The 15,955-nt window shown below is 43.4% G+C and overlaps 1 protein-coding gene across 4 annotated transcripts in view; it reads left to right on the forward strand.

Moving 5' to 3' along the window:
- The window catches only part of CPNE1 (copine 1), a 261,443-nt gene that overhangs the window by 226,564 nt on the left and 18,924 nt on the right, over positions 1 to 15,955 (forward strand). For 3 of the 4 annotated variants that reach the window (XM_063960168.1, XM_063960169.1, XM_063960167.1), the window contains 6 exons: positions 2,593 to 2,691; positions 4,040 to 4,126; positions 7,965 to 8,024; positions 9,179 to 9,312; positions 10,441 to 10,495; positions 11,628 to 11,679. In XM_063960168.1, the coding sequence (XP_063816238.1) occupies positions 2,593 to 2,691; positions 4,040 to 4,126; positions 7,965 to 8,024; positions 9,179 to 9,312; positions 10,441 to 10,495; positions 11,628 to 11,679 (487 nt within the window). Of the gene's footprint in view, positions 1 to 2,451; positions 2,548 to 2,592; positions 2,692 to 4,039; positions 4,127 to 7,964; positions 8,025 to 9,178; positions 9,313 to 10,440; positions 10,496 to 11,627; positions 11,680 to 15,955 lie in introns of all 4 variants that reach the window. The other variant, XM_063960170.1, reaches the window with a different exon arrangement.

Genomic DNA, 15,955 nt, shown 5'->3' on the forward strand with positions numbered 1-15,955 from the left:
GGTCGTTTCCTACATTTCCTGCAATCAGGATTATCTATGGGTCTCAAATTGGGATCCATTAAGGTTCAAATTTCGGCCCTGTCAATATTCTTCCAAAAAGAATTGGCCTCTGTCCCTGAGGTCCAGACTTTTGTCAAGGGAGTACTGCATATACAGCCTCCTGTGGTGCCTCCGGTGGCACCGTGGGATCTAAATGTAGTTTTAGATTTCCTCAAATCCCATTGGTTTGAACCATTGAAAAAGGTGGATTTGAAATATCTCACATTGAAAGTGACTATGTTACTAGCCCTGGCCTCTGCCAGGAGAGTATCTGAATTGGCGGCTTTATCTTATAAAAGTCCTTATCTAATCTTCCATTCGGATAGGGCAGAACTGCGGACTCGTCCGCATTTTCTCCCTAAAGTGGTATCAGCATTTCATCTGAACCAACCTATTGTGGTGCCTGCGGCCACTAGCGACTTGGAGGACTCCAAGTTGTTGGACGTTGTCAGAGCCTTAAAAATATACATTGCAAGGACGGCTGGAGTCAGAAAATCTGACTCGCTGTTTATATTGTATGCACCCAACAAGTTGGGCGCACCTGCTTCTAAGCAGTCGATTGCTCGTTGGATTTGTAACACAATTCAACTTGCACATTCTGTGGCAGGCCTGCCACAGCCTAAAACTGTAAAAGCCCACTCCACAAGGAAGGTGGGCTCATCTTGGGCGGCTGCCCGAGGGGTCTCGGCATTACAACTCTGCCGAGCAGCTACGTGGTCGGGGGAGAACACGTTTGTAAAATTTTACAAATTTGATACCCTGGCAAAGGAGGACCTGGAGTTCTCTCATTCGGTGCTGCAGAGTCATCCGCACTCTCCCGCCCGTTTGGGAGCTTTGGTATAATCCCCATGGTCCTTTCAGGAACCCCAGCATCCACTTAGGACGATAGAGAAAATAAGAATTTACTTACCGATAATTCTATTTCTCGGAGTCCGTAGTGGATGCTGGGCGCCCATCCCAAGTGCGGATTATCTGCAATACTTGTACATAGTTATTGTTAACTAATTCGGGTTATTGTTAAGGAGCCATCTTTAAGAGGCCCTTTCTGTTGTCATACTGTTAACTGGGTTTAGATCACAAGTTGTACGGTGTGATTGGTGTGGCTGGTATGAGTCTTACCCGGGATTCAAAATGCCTCCCTTATTGTGTATGCTCGTCCGGGCACAGTACCTAACTGGAGTCTGGAGGAGGGTCATAGGGGGAGGAGCCAGTGCACACCACCTGACCTAGTAAAGCTTTACTTTTTTGTGCCCTGTCTCCTGCGGAGCCGCTATTCCCCATGGTCCTTTCAGGAACCCCAGCATCCACTACGGACTCCGAGAAATAGAATTATCGGTAAGTAAATTCTTATTTTATGTGTGTATGTATATGTATGTATGTGTGTGTGTATGTATATATGTGTGTATATATGTGTGTGTGTGTATATGTACATATATATATATATATATATATATATATATATATATACATACGTGTGTGTGTGTATGTATATATATATAATATATATATATATACACACACATACATATATATATATATATATATATATATACACACACATACATACGTGTATATATAATGTCTGTATGTGGGATGTAGTCTTAGCATTTATATATGTTATGTTCTGAATACCCAATTGGTATAGCAGAGATACTTGTGTACTCAAAATGCAAAGGATTAGAATTCCTCAGTAATTAGGTCATATCACAGCCAAGCACTTCTTTTATCTTTCACTGTCCATCATTACTTTTTGTTATTAAAATGCAATTCAGTTGAAAACAAATTGCATTTTTTTCTTTTCTTTTTCTCAAGAGCCACAATGAACTTTCACAATGTTAGTTTGCATACCTTTTGAAAAAGCTTAATGTATGTTATACCAATCGGATGTCCTGATGTAGGCAGGGCCATCCTAATTTGGGGGTCTCTGTCCCTCCATCTTGATAGTATACTACAGTCAGATTATGAACAGGAACATAGACATATCCTCAAACTGCGGCATTCAATGCAAATAGGAAGAGACAGACAACATTGCCTATATCAATGGTTCAGTGTTGTTGCAACATAGTCAGGGTGTGTATGTATATATAGGTAGTTGTGTGTGTGTGTGTGTGTGTGTGTGTATGTGTATATATTATATATTCTGCGTCACATACAAAGTTACTTCGGTGAAAGCAACTTTATGTACAAGATTCTCTTGTAAGCAGAATTTGGGAAATTCTCCGGTTTTACATTTGTTTCCATTATTTTAGGTCAGGTTATTTGAAATGTGATGAAGTATGCCTTGCATATATAGAATTTTCACTATAATGTGTACGCTGAACACTGTGTTTGCCTTTTAAGTCTAACATTTTACAGGGTGAAAATAAAACACATGATGTATGTCTGGGCTTACTTGTCTGCTTTTAATGTCAGCTCTCCGTTAGCGATCATGACGACAGCTCCAGCTCCGATCTCATAGGAGAATTCGAGTGCATCACATCCAAGCTGCTGGGAGCTCAGGAGCAAGCGGTGAGCACTATAAGCTTTTCTCACTGCGTGCCTCTCTTCCTCTAGGTACACTGTACTGATTATGATAGCGATGGCTCTCATGACTTGATAGGCATATTTGAGACTAACTTGTCTCAGCTGCAGAAAGCAGGAGGAGGTTCTCCGGTGAGCTCTTTAATGTTTTTACTCATGGTTGCCTAATAATTATACATTTTGCCTATGTCCTTACTAAAAGGAGGGCACTCGATAAATTAACACTCTGAGGGTCAATCCAGTTAGGTGCGAGTTTACAAAAGTGAGTTTGTTTCATGAAACTCGCATATATTGTACAAATGCGCGCACCCGAGAAAGGAGAGATCCAATAAGAATTGCCAGTTTGTGGTAGTTGCTGCAAGGTTTCTTAACTATTCTACAAAATGAGACCTGGGAGAAGTGCATGAAAAAGTGGAGATACTATCCTGGACCCCAAGAAGTAACGACTGAGATACTGTAGCAGGACCATATAGAAGGATTTTAGTATATATAAGGAAGGTACTGGGGTTTTTTAAAAACTGGCAGATAGGTTAATGAGGCAGATGTATTAACCTGGAGAAGGCATAAGGAAGTAATAAATAATATGTGCAAAGTGATAAAGGCACCAGCCAATCAGCTCCAATATGTAAATTAACAGTTAGGATCTGATTGGCTGCTGCCTTTATCACCTTGCACATATCACTGGTTTATCACTTCCTTATGCCTTCTCCAGGTTAATACATCTGCCCCATTGTTTAAAATATATGTACATGGCTGAGATATGATAGCAAGTGTTTTTCATCAAATTAAAATCTTTCCAGCATTTAGTGGTACAGAAGTATGACTACATAGTGATTTTTCAGCGTTATTATACAAGTGCTGTAAAAAGTTGGAATAAACACTTTTCCCTCTCATCTGCAAGTTCAAAAAACCCATCTCCCAACAATACAGCACCTCCATGTATTTGTCCCACATCATTTAACCCATTTATTGAGCTTTTTAGAGAAATTCATCTAAAAACTGACGTGTTTATTGGCTAACTTATGCTGTTTAAACTCAAAAAAATGTATGATTATTCATTGGGAGTGTAGCAGAGGTTCTGCTCTGTGTACTATCATTTGTACCTTAAAATAAAGATTGCCCCTACCCTTTCACCTGCTCGAGGGGTCACGACCAAAAAGGCAAATTACCTCTAGAAAGTCAATGTGAGTTTGGAATTGGATTGCAAATATAATTTGCAGTGCAAGTTCACCGTGGGAATGGCTCACAGGACCCAACTTGCACCTAAATGGATTGACCAATAAATCTGTTCTTGATGATTCTTCAAATATGCATGCGTAATTCTACTCCTGTTAACTCTATGGATGATGGTTATGGATCTGCACAAAGCTTAGCCCACCCAATGAGATTCTTGGTGTGCCTTGGCCAAATGACACTGCTTGATTATTATATTGAGCTCTGAAAATCCTTCTTTTTTTTTTTTTTTTTTTTTTTTGTATAGGTTGAATTTGATTGCATTAATCCCCAGAAGAAGCAAAAGAAAAAGAGTTACAAGAACTCTGGTGTCGTTCGTATCAAGTCATGTAAAGTAAGGACGTCTTTCCATTCCTGTGTAAATGCTATACCTTATATGACATGGATGGATGTATGTAATATGCCTATATAACGTGTCCGGTTTGGTGCAGTTCAGACATAATAAAATCTTTACATTTTAAGTGTAGCTTAATTAGCTATTGCCACATGAAACCAGGCATCACTCTCATCAAAACAGATATTCATAGGAATGCTGAATATCTGTTCCCTAGAAGCCAGGGAATATCTGTTGCTTGATACAATACAGTTTGTTACGGGTACATTTTAGTTGCTCACACAGAGCATTCTGTTTGCATTTAGGTTTTTTTTTTTTTTGTTAAAGTGTATTTTGGACTCTTAAGTATACATAGGGGGATATCAAATTACCCACGGTAATTACCGCCTTAGGCAGGTGAAATAAAATCCCAGAGAAGCGCTGGCTTTAGGGTCCTCTATGGAAAAAACACACAGGTTTCACTGAACCTATGTGTTTTCGCAAAAAACTAAACTAAAAAATTTTTTTTTTCATTTTTTTATTTATTTGGTACTTTAGTACCATGGGGTATAGATCGGGTCCACTGGAGCCTGGCACTTTAAAGACCTTTAGTGTATGTGTGTGCTGGCTCCTCCCCTCTATGCCTCTCCTACCAGACTCGGTTTAGAAAAATGTGCCCAAGGAGCTGGGTGTATTTCTCTGGAGCTCCAGAGAGTTCCCTTTATTTTTTATTTTAGTTATTTATTTTCAGGTAGTACTGGTTAGCAACCAGTACTACCTGCTTCGTACCAACCTCCTGAGGGTTAATGATTCGTAATCCCAGCTGACAGGACATTGAGCTCCTGAGGTGATGTTTCACACACCAGTACTGTGTGTGCCCACACCAGCAGCTAGCCACCACCCTCTAACAGATGTCGAAGATCGTCAAGTGCGGTGAGTGTTAACACCGGGGTCCCGGTTACCCGGGTCCCCGGTGCAGTTTGGCGGCAATGTCACGGGCCACGAGCTGCAGTGCCCGCCGCGGACTACACTGGATCAGGGCTCACTGTCTATTAGGCTTTGTGTATACTGTTTTATGTTGAAAAGCCAATATAAAACTTGAAGGGAACCACGCACCATTACAATCGGCGGGGCTTCCCGGAGAGCGGGAACAAAGGCGGGAAGGCGCCATTTCCTGCTGCTGCGGATCATCAAGGATGCATGCACGCTGCTCCTCCACAGACCCACGCTGTTACAGACTCTGTACTGGTACCAGGGGGGTCATGGGGGGGGGGGGGGGGGGAGCACACCAGCAGTATCACAGCTGCACGTTTATAAGGTTATTCACATAAGTTCACACATTGCGCTGCTGAGTTTTGTGGGCTGGTCTCCGTTTCTCTGTCACTCCAGGGGCTCTCTAGGGTCTGTGTGGAGGTGTTTGCAGTGAGCTGCACTGTATTACAGTTGTGTAAAGAGGTCTTTGACATGGTTGTGTGCTGCTTGTAACTACCCCTTCTACAGCAGGGTTTCTCATGTGGGAACAGTGTTCCTTATCTCCACAGGGACACACTTCACAGGCACCTGACTAGCTGGATACTTTTAAAAGCATGATTCAGAATGTAAATTCAGAATTAGCTGCAACTAAAAAGAGACAGGTGTTAAAACAATCGATTGATTGTATGGCAAAGGCAGCAGATACCAGAAAGGCTTCTCAACCCCTCGGTTGGTTTCACAGAAACGTTCACTGCCACAGGTGCTCCAGTCTGATTCTAATCAGCCTGATGTGGATGATGATGATATGGATGAGGACAGCTCTCTGTCCCCTGGGGTGGAGGCCCTCATTTTTGTTGTAAGAGGGTCTTCACATACCGGATCAGGAAGCAGAACCAGATGAAGAGTTGTACTTTAATGTTAGACCCAAGACCTCAGTCACTTTTCCTGTGTCTAAGGGATTTAAACTCCCTGGCTAGGGAGGAATGGGTAAACACTGACAGGAAATGTAAAATTCCTCAGAGGTTTTATCTACTATTCCCCTCCCAGCTGAGGACAGGAAGGTATGGGAAAACCCACTGTCAGTCGATACATCGGTGTCCAGACTGTCTAAGAAATTGGTACTGCCGGTGTTAGGGACTATATCCCTTAAAGACCCTGCTGACTGAAAATTGAGACCACTTTCAAGGCAATATATACTGCAGCAGGCGTAGCACAGCGCCTCACAATAGTTTGTGGGTGGATTTCCAGGGCAGTAGTCAAGTGGTCTGATAATATTATTAATGGATTAGACTCTCTGCCCCAAGATGAGGTCATTACTCTGCTGCAACACATACAGGATGCTGCAGATTTTATGAGCAAGGCTATTAAGGAATTGTGTAAGATATATGGCCGCACTACTGCTATGGCTGTTTCGACACTCAGACCTCTGTGGATACGTCAATGGTCAGTGGACGCTGATTCCAAAAAGGGTGTAGAAAATCTTCCCTTTACAGGTGATGCCTTGTTTGGGGACGAATTAAATAAATGCATCTCCCAGGCCATGGCAGGTAAGTCTACCTATCTGCCGTCGGCTGCGCCACCTGCTAGACTTTTTTACACAGGACCCTCCTTGCAGTCCTTTCGTGTGACAAGGTTCAGAGGCAGAGGCTTTTAAGCAATAAATTGCTCGTTGGCTCAGGTTGACCATTCAACAGGCCTATACTTCGGCGGCTCTGCCTTTGCCGACGTCTATTTAGGCCCACTCGATGAGGTCTGTGGGCTCTTCCTGGGCAGCTGGTAGCTTTGGAACTTCCCCATGGTACTAAAGTACAGATCCCCAGTATCCACTAGGACATTGTCTGTAATGGATACTAGGCGCTCGCCTCAGTGCTTCAATTCCTGCTTACCTGTGTAAGTGTTTGGTTGGCCCGCCATTGCGGTCCCATTATGTTGTTGGGATAGCTGTACTATCCTGGTTAGGTTGGTGTTGCTATCCACTGTTCTGTGTAGTAAAGAGAGGAAAGAAAACTTATTTTTTTTTTTTTTATGGGGCACTCTTGTAATAATGGCTGTAATACTACAATGGTAGTAAATATATAGATTATTATTTCTAAGTTTAATTTAACAATAGAGGATTGACATCTAATTTTGCATAAATAAGAGCGAAAAAGGTCAGAAGGAAGTGGGGAAAATTGGTGACATGTACCAGGTTTCTGCTGCAGGAGCATTGAATCTTCAGTGAGAGAACCACATTGTAGTATTGCAGCCATTTACCATGGCTTGGGACTGAAAATTGCCATTATAATTTATTTTTTTCTGTTGCACAAGATGGGCATGGAATGAGTGTATATTTGGCAACGTTGTTTCCAATGTTAGGCTGTGAATGTGATCTTTGAAAAGTTACTTCTTCAAGCATTGCTACTATGTGTTTATATAGATTACCTTATCTCCACAACCAATTATTTTGCTCCAGATATCCATTGTTGTGGTAAACGCCCTCCTTTCAGTTATGGTTGTGTTAGCTTAGTGACTCACTGCTGTTGTACCTGTTTTCTTCTCTTGTGGTATGTCCGTCTCCTCAGGCACAGTTTCCTAGATTGAGTCTGGTAGGAGGGGCATAGAGGGGAGGAGCCAGCACACACACTAAAGGTTTTTAAAGTGCCAGGCTCTAGTGGACCCGATCTGTTCCCCATGGTACTAAAGTACAGATCCCCAGTATGCACTATGGAATACGAGAAAAGGAATTACCGGTAGGTATTAAATTCCTATTTTTGCTGGAGATTTAATTGGATACCCTGTACAAAAATATTGGTGAAGCGAGTAATAGGATACCATAGTGCGAACACAAAGAAATCTATGAATGCACCCATGTAGTTGCCTACTGAAATCTGTTTATTTGCTGTTCTAGATAGACGTGGAGTATTCATTCCTGGACTACGTCATGGGGGGCTGCCAGATCAACTTCACTGTAAGTGACCATATAGTCAGAGAGCTGTTATGAATATTAAACACTGTTGTTGCACAGGCGATAATGGATATGCAAATAACAGAAATTTAGACTAGACCGTTATCACTAGGACGACTTGTGAATTAGGAAAGCTGTATAATCAGTGGACATTAAGTATATAATTACCTCACAGCTCCTTTTCAGTGAAATTTGTTTTTTCTAGAAGGGTCAGATTATCCCCTACATTTATATTCATCAACTGAACACTTATCCGTTTGTTAATAGTTCAATGAATGCCATTCTTCAACCAAAAAAATTATATTAAGTGCGTAGCCAGTTCTATCCCTTTGCATTTTGCAAGGTGCACATCATAGATTGTGTTTTCCAAATAACAGTACATCTATGCAGCAAGTCCCAACAACATAAGTGGTTTAGTTAGCATATTAAAATATGAAGTACAGTATTTGCTGGCGTATAAGACTACTTTTTTGCCCTGAAAAACATGCCTCCAAGTGGGGGGTCGTCTTATACGCCGGGTGCACTTCAGTTGGGATAGACATAGCTGCCATAGTTGCCTTCCAATACTCGCCCGGTGCCCATAGTGGCCTCCCGATGCCCGCCCACCTCATTCTACTCACCATCCAGTATCGCGCGATATCCAGTGCGGCCGCGGCGGGTCACTAGTGCCAATTACAGGGAGATGCAGGGACTGGCCGGAGGCGCTGCAGTCGCGTTGTGGCCGTACAATGGTGACAATGACAGGTACTGTAATGGCACTAATACTAATACTAATGGCACTCATGTGAAACCGGTAACACTAAATGCACACAGGAGTATACTTTTATACATTTTACAACTTTCTCCTCGCCCCCTCCCCCCTTCTTATGCATACCTTGATAAATACTCCCTATCCAAATCTCTTATCAGGTCATAATATACAGTATGTCACAAATCTGATGTTCTTTTACGTTTTATTTGGTGTGTGGAAGGGGGTAGTCTTATACGGCGAGTATATAACAAACTCTATATTTTGAGTGGAAATGTTGGGGGTCGTCTTATACGCCCAGTCTTATACGCCGGCAAATACGGTACATATTTCACAGCTTCCATTTAGTTTGACCTTGCACAATATTCTTTATAACTAATAATTATGTACAAATGTCTAATAATTTCAGGTGGGCATAGATTTCACTGGCTCCAATGGAGATCCAAAGTCGCCAGACTCCCTACACTACATCAGCCCAACTGGTGTTAATGAGTACCTGACTGCTATCTGGTGTGTGGGCAACGTGGTGCAAGACTATGACACGTAAGACTACCATATTGCAGATGGCCCACTTTCCTACATAAGGACCATAGTTTCTGAATAAGTTAAAAATGTTCAGAGTTATATCAATGAAGCAAGAAATAAAATGGTCTCAGTAGTCACTAACATAACAGAGATGTACTGATCGGTCTTATGTGAATTAAACATGTATAATTTACACAAATTGTTTAACCTTTTTTCTATTCCTATGAGTTAGACCATAAGTTCTCAAACTCTGTCCTCAGGACCCCAAACACTCAGTGTTTTCCAGGTTACCCAGCAGGTGCACAGGTGTATTTATTACTCACTGACACAGAGCCGCAGGCGGAGCTAATTATTTCACTTGTGATTCCGTGAAGAGACCTAGTAAACATGCACTGTGTGGGGTCATGAGCACCGAGGTTGAGAACCTTTGAGCTAGGCCTGCAATATTCTAACTGGAGCTGTACAGAGATTAGCAAAAGTCAAATTTTATTCTTTCTCTATGATGTTAGTGATCTATCATGCAGAGAAATGTTTTTCCTGCAGCAATATGTAACTCATATGTTCTATGTTTTTAAGCCACATATACATTATGCACTTCAGCTAAAGTGTGAAGTTGCAATGTGTACCAGCTTGGACCCACCAGTAAAAAGCTAGAATAAATTAGTAGTGGCCTTTCTCCTCTGAGAGAAACCTGTTACAAAACGTATGATGCAATTTGTTCTTGGTTAGAAAACTGACTTTGATTACGTAGAAAGTAATTGGTTAACAAAGCCCCACAAATAATAGCACTTACATGGATTACCAGCAGAGTCAATAGGACAGTGACTGATCATGTTTGCAAGGATACCATATGTGTGCGTTCTACTTTTGTTTACTGTATAATGGGTTGGGTTTCAGGCATTTATTATTGTATGGAACAGCCCTTTTTACCACGAATATGATTTTACCACATTGTCCCGGAACTGGCATTCCTCTACATTAAACTACTGCTCTAAGTTCTCCATGTTTATTGGAGGAAACTTTAGTTCAGAAGCAACATTAATTAACCTTTTCCTCTGATCTGTAACGGTGGGTTTGTCCAGGACTGTGAAATCAACATCCAGCACAGTACACTCAGGATGATTATGTAACTTTCCCTCTTCACAGAGACAAACAGTTCCCAGCATTTGGCTTTGGTGCTCAAGTCCCTCCAAACTGGCAGGTAAGGTGATTGCTATATTTGGAGACTTACGGTCATTTTCACTTTGCTGCTTATAGCACTTAACACGTTTTTCTTGCATCCGTATCATACTGGAAACCCATGCAATGACTACTGCATCTTTTATCTTAGTGATCCATTACAAATCATGCACCTGTCACACTGCACATTCATTGCTCTGTTAACTTGTAGCCGCTAAGAGGGCAGTATTGTTGAGTGACCACATGGCCTCCGCTTCTCCAGCAGTGTCTGTTTATACCACGTGTGTGACGATGATGATGTGCAATTTGCACAGATATGCAACACTTAGTATACAGATTCAGTCACTCATTGATATACTAAGTGCATCAATGCATTGGCCACAGCTTTTTATTATGCCATGTTAAGCACTGCTTCATATACAGAGTCAGACATAGTGAGCTACTCCTTGAAGCAGTTTTGTAACACCGCATTGCGGAAAAAACACAACACCTCTGGGTGCACTCACTCATGCTGCGTGATATTTGAGCACATTTCTATGTAAATAGAAACGCAGTCAATAATATTGTAATATACTTTCATAGCAGCAACAGTAAATCCACAACATAATAAAATGTGCACTATTGAACTACAAGCTGGACCACCTTTGCGGTCATTTTTTCTGAACTGCTCTAGAAATGGACTGTTCATATGTGACTGCTTGCTATGTTCCACAGCACATTGGTAGACTTGGAATATCTTAACAGCGTTAATTTAACTCTAATTGATTTTCCGGGGGCTATCCTATTACCCCAGATGCCAGCATTTATCGGGGTTTATGCATGCATAATCCCTGATAGGCAGCCCTTCAGAGCCACGACAACACATGGGTCCGGGATTTTTTTCGACTGGAAAAAAATGGCTTTAATAGAATAGCCGATACTCCCCATTGGACTAAAATCACACACAAAAATTAAGAGCTAGTAGGAATCCCCCATAAGATCCATTGCAAGCTTGTCTTGGTCTTCCAAGCTGATAGTTATTTCTTTCAAACTGAACCATTAATTTACAACCAGTTTTGTGTGTGTTTGTTTTTTTACCAATCCTCCTGATAGTTTTAGTTGTTTCACTAGTTTTTTAATTGTGGAAAAAAATAAACCTTTGTTTTAATTTCCAGGTGTCTCATGAGTTTGCATTAAACTTCAACCCCAGCAATCCCTATTGTCCAGGTAGGGTGTAAAAAGCATCATTCCAGACTGAAATCACTTCATTGTTACAGCTTTGTAAGCTTCACGGAAAACGAACATTATTTATTTTATTTCTCTAGAATCCATAAGGGATATTGGGGACAGGTTAGTACGATGGGTATAGACTGGTCCAAAGGAGCCAGTGCACTTTAAATTTCTTCAACTGGGTGTGCTGGCTCCTCCCCTCTGTCTCCTCCTACAGGTCAGTTTAGAAAAAAGTGCGCTCAGGAGAGGATGCACACTCTGCAAGCTCCAGAGTTTTTCTTTAATTTCTTTTAAAGTTTTATTTCTTTTGGTATGCTGTTTGAGCAACAGCACACCAGCACCGTGGGAGTTGGGGGGGCGCGCGGTCGATCACCGGCCTCTTGAGGTGCAGTGTCTCTAACCCGCTGAGGGGCTGTTTGTTCAGCGGGGCATGGCGCCTTGGCTGACGTTGCCGCAGCATGCTGCACACCCCTAACGCTGCCTGAAGGTGATCATCGGTGGTGAGTACTTGCCGGGGGGACCCCCGGTTCACTGTGCGGCTGAAGTGGGGGTGAGGCGTACGGGTCCCTCTTGGGAGGGACCCGCTGTAACCCCTGCGTGAGACTGGCTTAGAATACATTGTACCAAGCAATTTATGTGAGGCTGCAAACATAGGGAGACATGGCCAGTATAAATATAAAACAGTAGCTCCGGCGTCATGGCGGGGGGCGGAGCTACATGACAGCGGGCTCAGCAGCTTTTTGACGCGTTCCTCTGCATAGCATCAGCAGCAGCCTCAACAGCTCCTCCATAACAGTCCCTGGATCACTGGTACAGAGTGTAGATGGGGAGAGCTGCTATAGTGTGCACAAGTAACATGCCCCTGAAGGCTTTTTCATAATACAGTCTCGCTGCTGTTTACATATATAAAATGCTGACAGCCTCACTAGGCTGTGCAGCGTTGGGTGCGCTGGTGTCCTCTCTCCTGTGTCTCCTCTCACATACAATAGGACAGGCTTGTATTGTATTTCAGGCTGTGTTGTATGTGTATTGTACCTGTTTTCTTATTCAATATGGTAAAACAGAAGTTATGCAGTGTTTGTAATGCTAGATTATCCCCTAGTTCATCTGGCTCAATATCAGCAGTGAAGTCAGTCGTCTCAGAATGCTGATAACAATGTGGGGGAGAGTCCAGAGCCCTCCTGGTTGGGGGGCTATCAAAATTATGTCGTCTGACATGTCTTCTCAGCTCACTGCAAATGCAAATAAAACTCAGGAACTGCAACAAGCAGTGGCACAACATCCCCCCCCCCCCCCCCCCCCCCCCGTCTGCTACAGGTGCATAACAAATGTGCTCTACCTGCACTTGTATCGGATACTGATGATATACAGGATGATGTGGACCCCATAAGTGTGGATTCCACCCCTACCCTCGGTATTGGCTATTCGGGATGTGTTAAAGCTCTCCCTGGAGGATGCTAATACTCTGCAGTCATTTTTCCTCCCACAAGGTAAACTGACAGTCACATTTCCTGATTCCAAGGAATTGGATGACTTATTTCAAATAGCCTGGAAAAATCCAGATAAAAAATATCAGGTGTCCAAACAATTTCTGCATACATTCCCTTTTGCCCCTGAAGGCAGAAAATTCTGGGAAGAATCTCCAGCAGTGGATGTCTGTCTTTCTAAAAAGGCGGTACTTCCTTCTCCGGGCTCCTTTACGGTAAAGGACCCGGCAAATAGGAAAATTGAGATCACTCTAAAATCTGTCTACACTGCTGCAGGTGTAGCTCAAAGATCGGTCATTGCTAGTTGCTGGATGACGCATGCAATTCATTCCTGGGCTTCTCAAATTCAGGAAGGTCTTTCGGGTGATATGACCTTAGTTACTACTTTTCTAAAACACATTCAGGACACGGCAAGGGTTCTCTGACTACCTTAAAGAGATTGGTAATATTAATGCTAGGACCTCTGCTGGGTGTGGTTCATCAAATCAACAGTGTCTAGGTCGACAATGTTTAGGTCGACCACTATAGGTCGACAGTCACTAGGTCGACATGGATGGAAGGTCGACAGGGTTTCTAGGTCGACATGTGCTAGGTCGACATGAGGATTTTTTTATTTTTGGTGTCGTTTTCTTCGTAGAGTGACCGGGATCCCAAATTAGTGCACCGTGTCCCCTCGCATGGCTCGCTTTGCTCGCCATGCTTCGGGCATGGTGCCTTCGCTTTGCTCTGCACACTTTACCGTTCCAATCGTAGTCCACGTGGATCGTTAAGTATGAAAAAATTCAAAAAAAGAAAAAAAAAAGTGAAAAACTCATGTCGACCTTTAGACCTGTCGACCTAGCACATGTCGACCTAGAAACCCTGTCGACCTTCCATCCATGTCGACCTAGTGACTGTCGACCTATAGTGGTCGACCTAAACATTGTCGACCTTCAGACCGGATCCCCCTCTGCTATGGCTGTGTCTGCATGCAGAGCCATATGGTTGCGTCAGTAGATTGCTGACACTGACTCCAAACGTAATGTGGAATCTCTTCCCATTACAGATGAATGGCTCTTTGGTGGTGAATTTGACGCATGGATCTCCAAGGATACTGCTGGGAAATCCACGTTTCTCCCTTCAGGAGCTCTGACTGCTAGACGTACTTACCTGGGACTGTCTACTCAGTCCTTTCGGTCCTCTATATTTCGACCTAGAGCCAGGGGGGCCTCCAATGCAGCTAGAGGCACCAGAGGTAAGCCTAAGAAACCAGCTGTTGCCAGATCTCAGGATCAGAACACCAGTTCTGCTTCCGCAAAAACTTCAGCATGACTGTGCCCGCCCACCCACCCCGAGGGGATCTTGTGGTGGGAGCTCGGTTACGTCACTACAGCTGGGACAGTTCCTGCCAAGATGCTTGGGTAAGGGACCTTATCTCTCAGGGTTACAAGCTGGAGTTAGACAGTGCTCCTCCCCAACGATTTTTCAAATCAAGCTTACCAGCTTTGGAAAATATGCAAGGTTCACTGCTACTGGCCATCAACAGGTTGGTCCAGTCCCAGGTCATTGTTCTAGTACCCCTACACCAACGAGGACAAGGTTACTACTCCAGTCTGTTCGTAGTACCAAAACCAGACGGGTCTGTGAGACGCATTCTAAATCTGATGTCCTTGAATCCTTACCTGAAAGTTTTCAAATTCAAGATGGAATCTTGGAGAGCGGTGATCGCAGGCCTGGAACAACAGGAATTCCTAGTGTCCCTGGATATCAAGGACGCTTACCTCCATATCCCAGTTTGGCCGCCTCATCAGGCCTATATGTGGTTCGCCCTACTGAATAATCACTACCAGTTTCAGGCGTTACCCTTCGGCCGGTCTACAGCTCCGAGGATGTTCGCAAAGATCATGGCGGAAATTATGTTTCAGCTCATGGTCCAGGGGTCAACGTAATTCCATACCTGGACAATCTCCTGATAAAAGAGTTCAAAGGAGCTTTTATTGATCCATAGAGATTGCATTATCCAACTTCTGTCTCACCACGGGTGGGTCCTCAACATGCAGAACTCCCATCTGGAACCGTCTCAGCGGCTCCTGTTTCTGGGGATGCTACTGGATACTGTAGCACAGAAAGTGTTCCTCTCAGAGGAAAAAGTGAGAATTCTTCAAGAAATGGTTTGCATGGTGCTCCGACCTGCTCGAGTCTCCATTCATCTTTGCATAAAATTGTTGGGAAAGATGGTGGCGTCGTACGAAGCGATTCAGTTTGGAAGGTTTCATGCCAGACCGTTCCAATTGGACATTCCATTAAACAAGTGGTCCGGCTGATGATGGTAGAAGATAAGTTTCTCACATGGTAAACTGTGATGTTACTGGCCCTGGCTTCTGCTAGGCATGTCTCACAATTGGGGGCCTTGTCGTGCAAAAGTCTGTACTTGGTCTTTTACGAGAACGGAGCGGCGCTCAGGACTATCCAGCAGTTCCTGCCGAAGGTGGTCTCCGTGTTTCACTTGAATCAACCTATTGTGATTCCGTCCAGTTCTGACACCTGTGCTCCTCCAGAGGTATTGGATGAAGTGCGAGCTTTGGAAGTCTGTCAAGAGGACAGCTTGGATCAGAAAGACTGATTCCTTGTTCGTAAGAGGTGCGGAAAAAGGGTTGCCCTGCTTCAAAGCAGTCCATTGCTTGTTAGATTAGGTTTACTATCCAACAGGCCTATGTGTCGGCAGCCTTACCTGTTCCACAGTCTCTGAAGGCCCACTCTACCAGATCGGTGGGCTCTTCCTGGGCGGCTGCCCATGGAGTGTCTGC

Source organism: Pseudophryne corroboree, chromosome 3, assembly GCF_028390025.1.
Source record: "Pseudophryne corroboree isolate aPseCor3 chromosome 3, aPseCor3.hap2, whole genome shotgun sequence".
Classification (NCBI taxonomy): Eukaryota; Metazoa; Chordata; class Amphibia; order Anura; family Myobatrachidae; genus Pseudophryne; species Pseudophryne corroboree.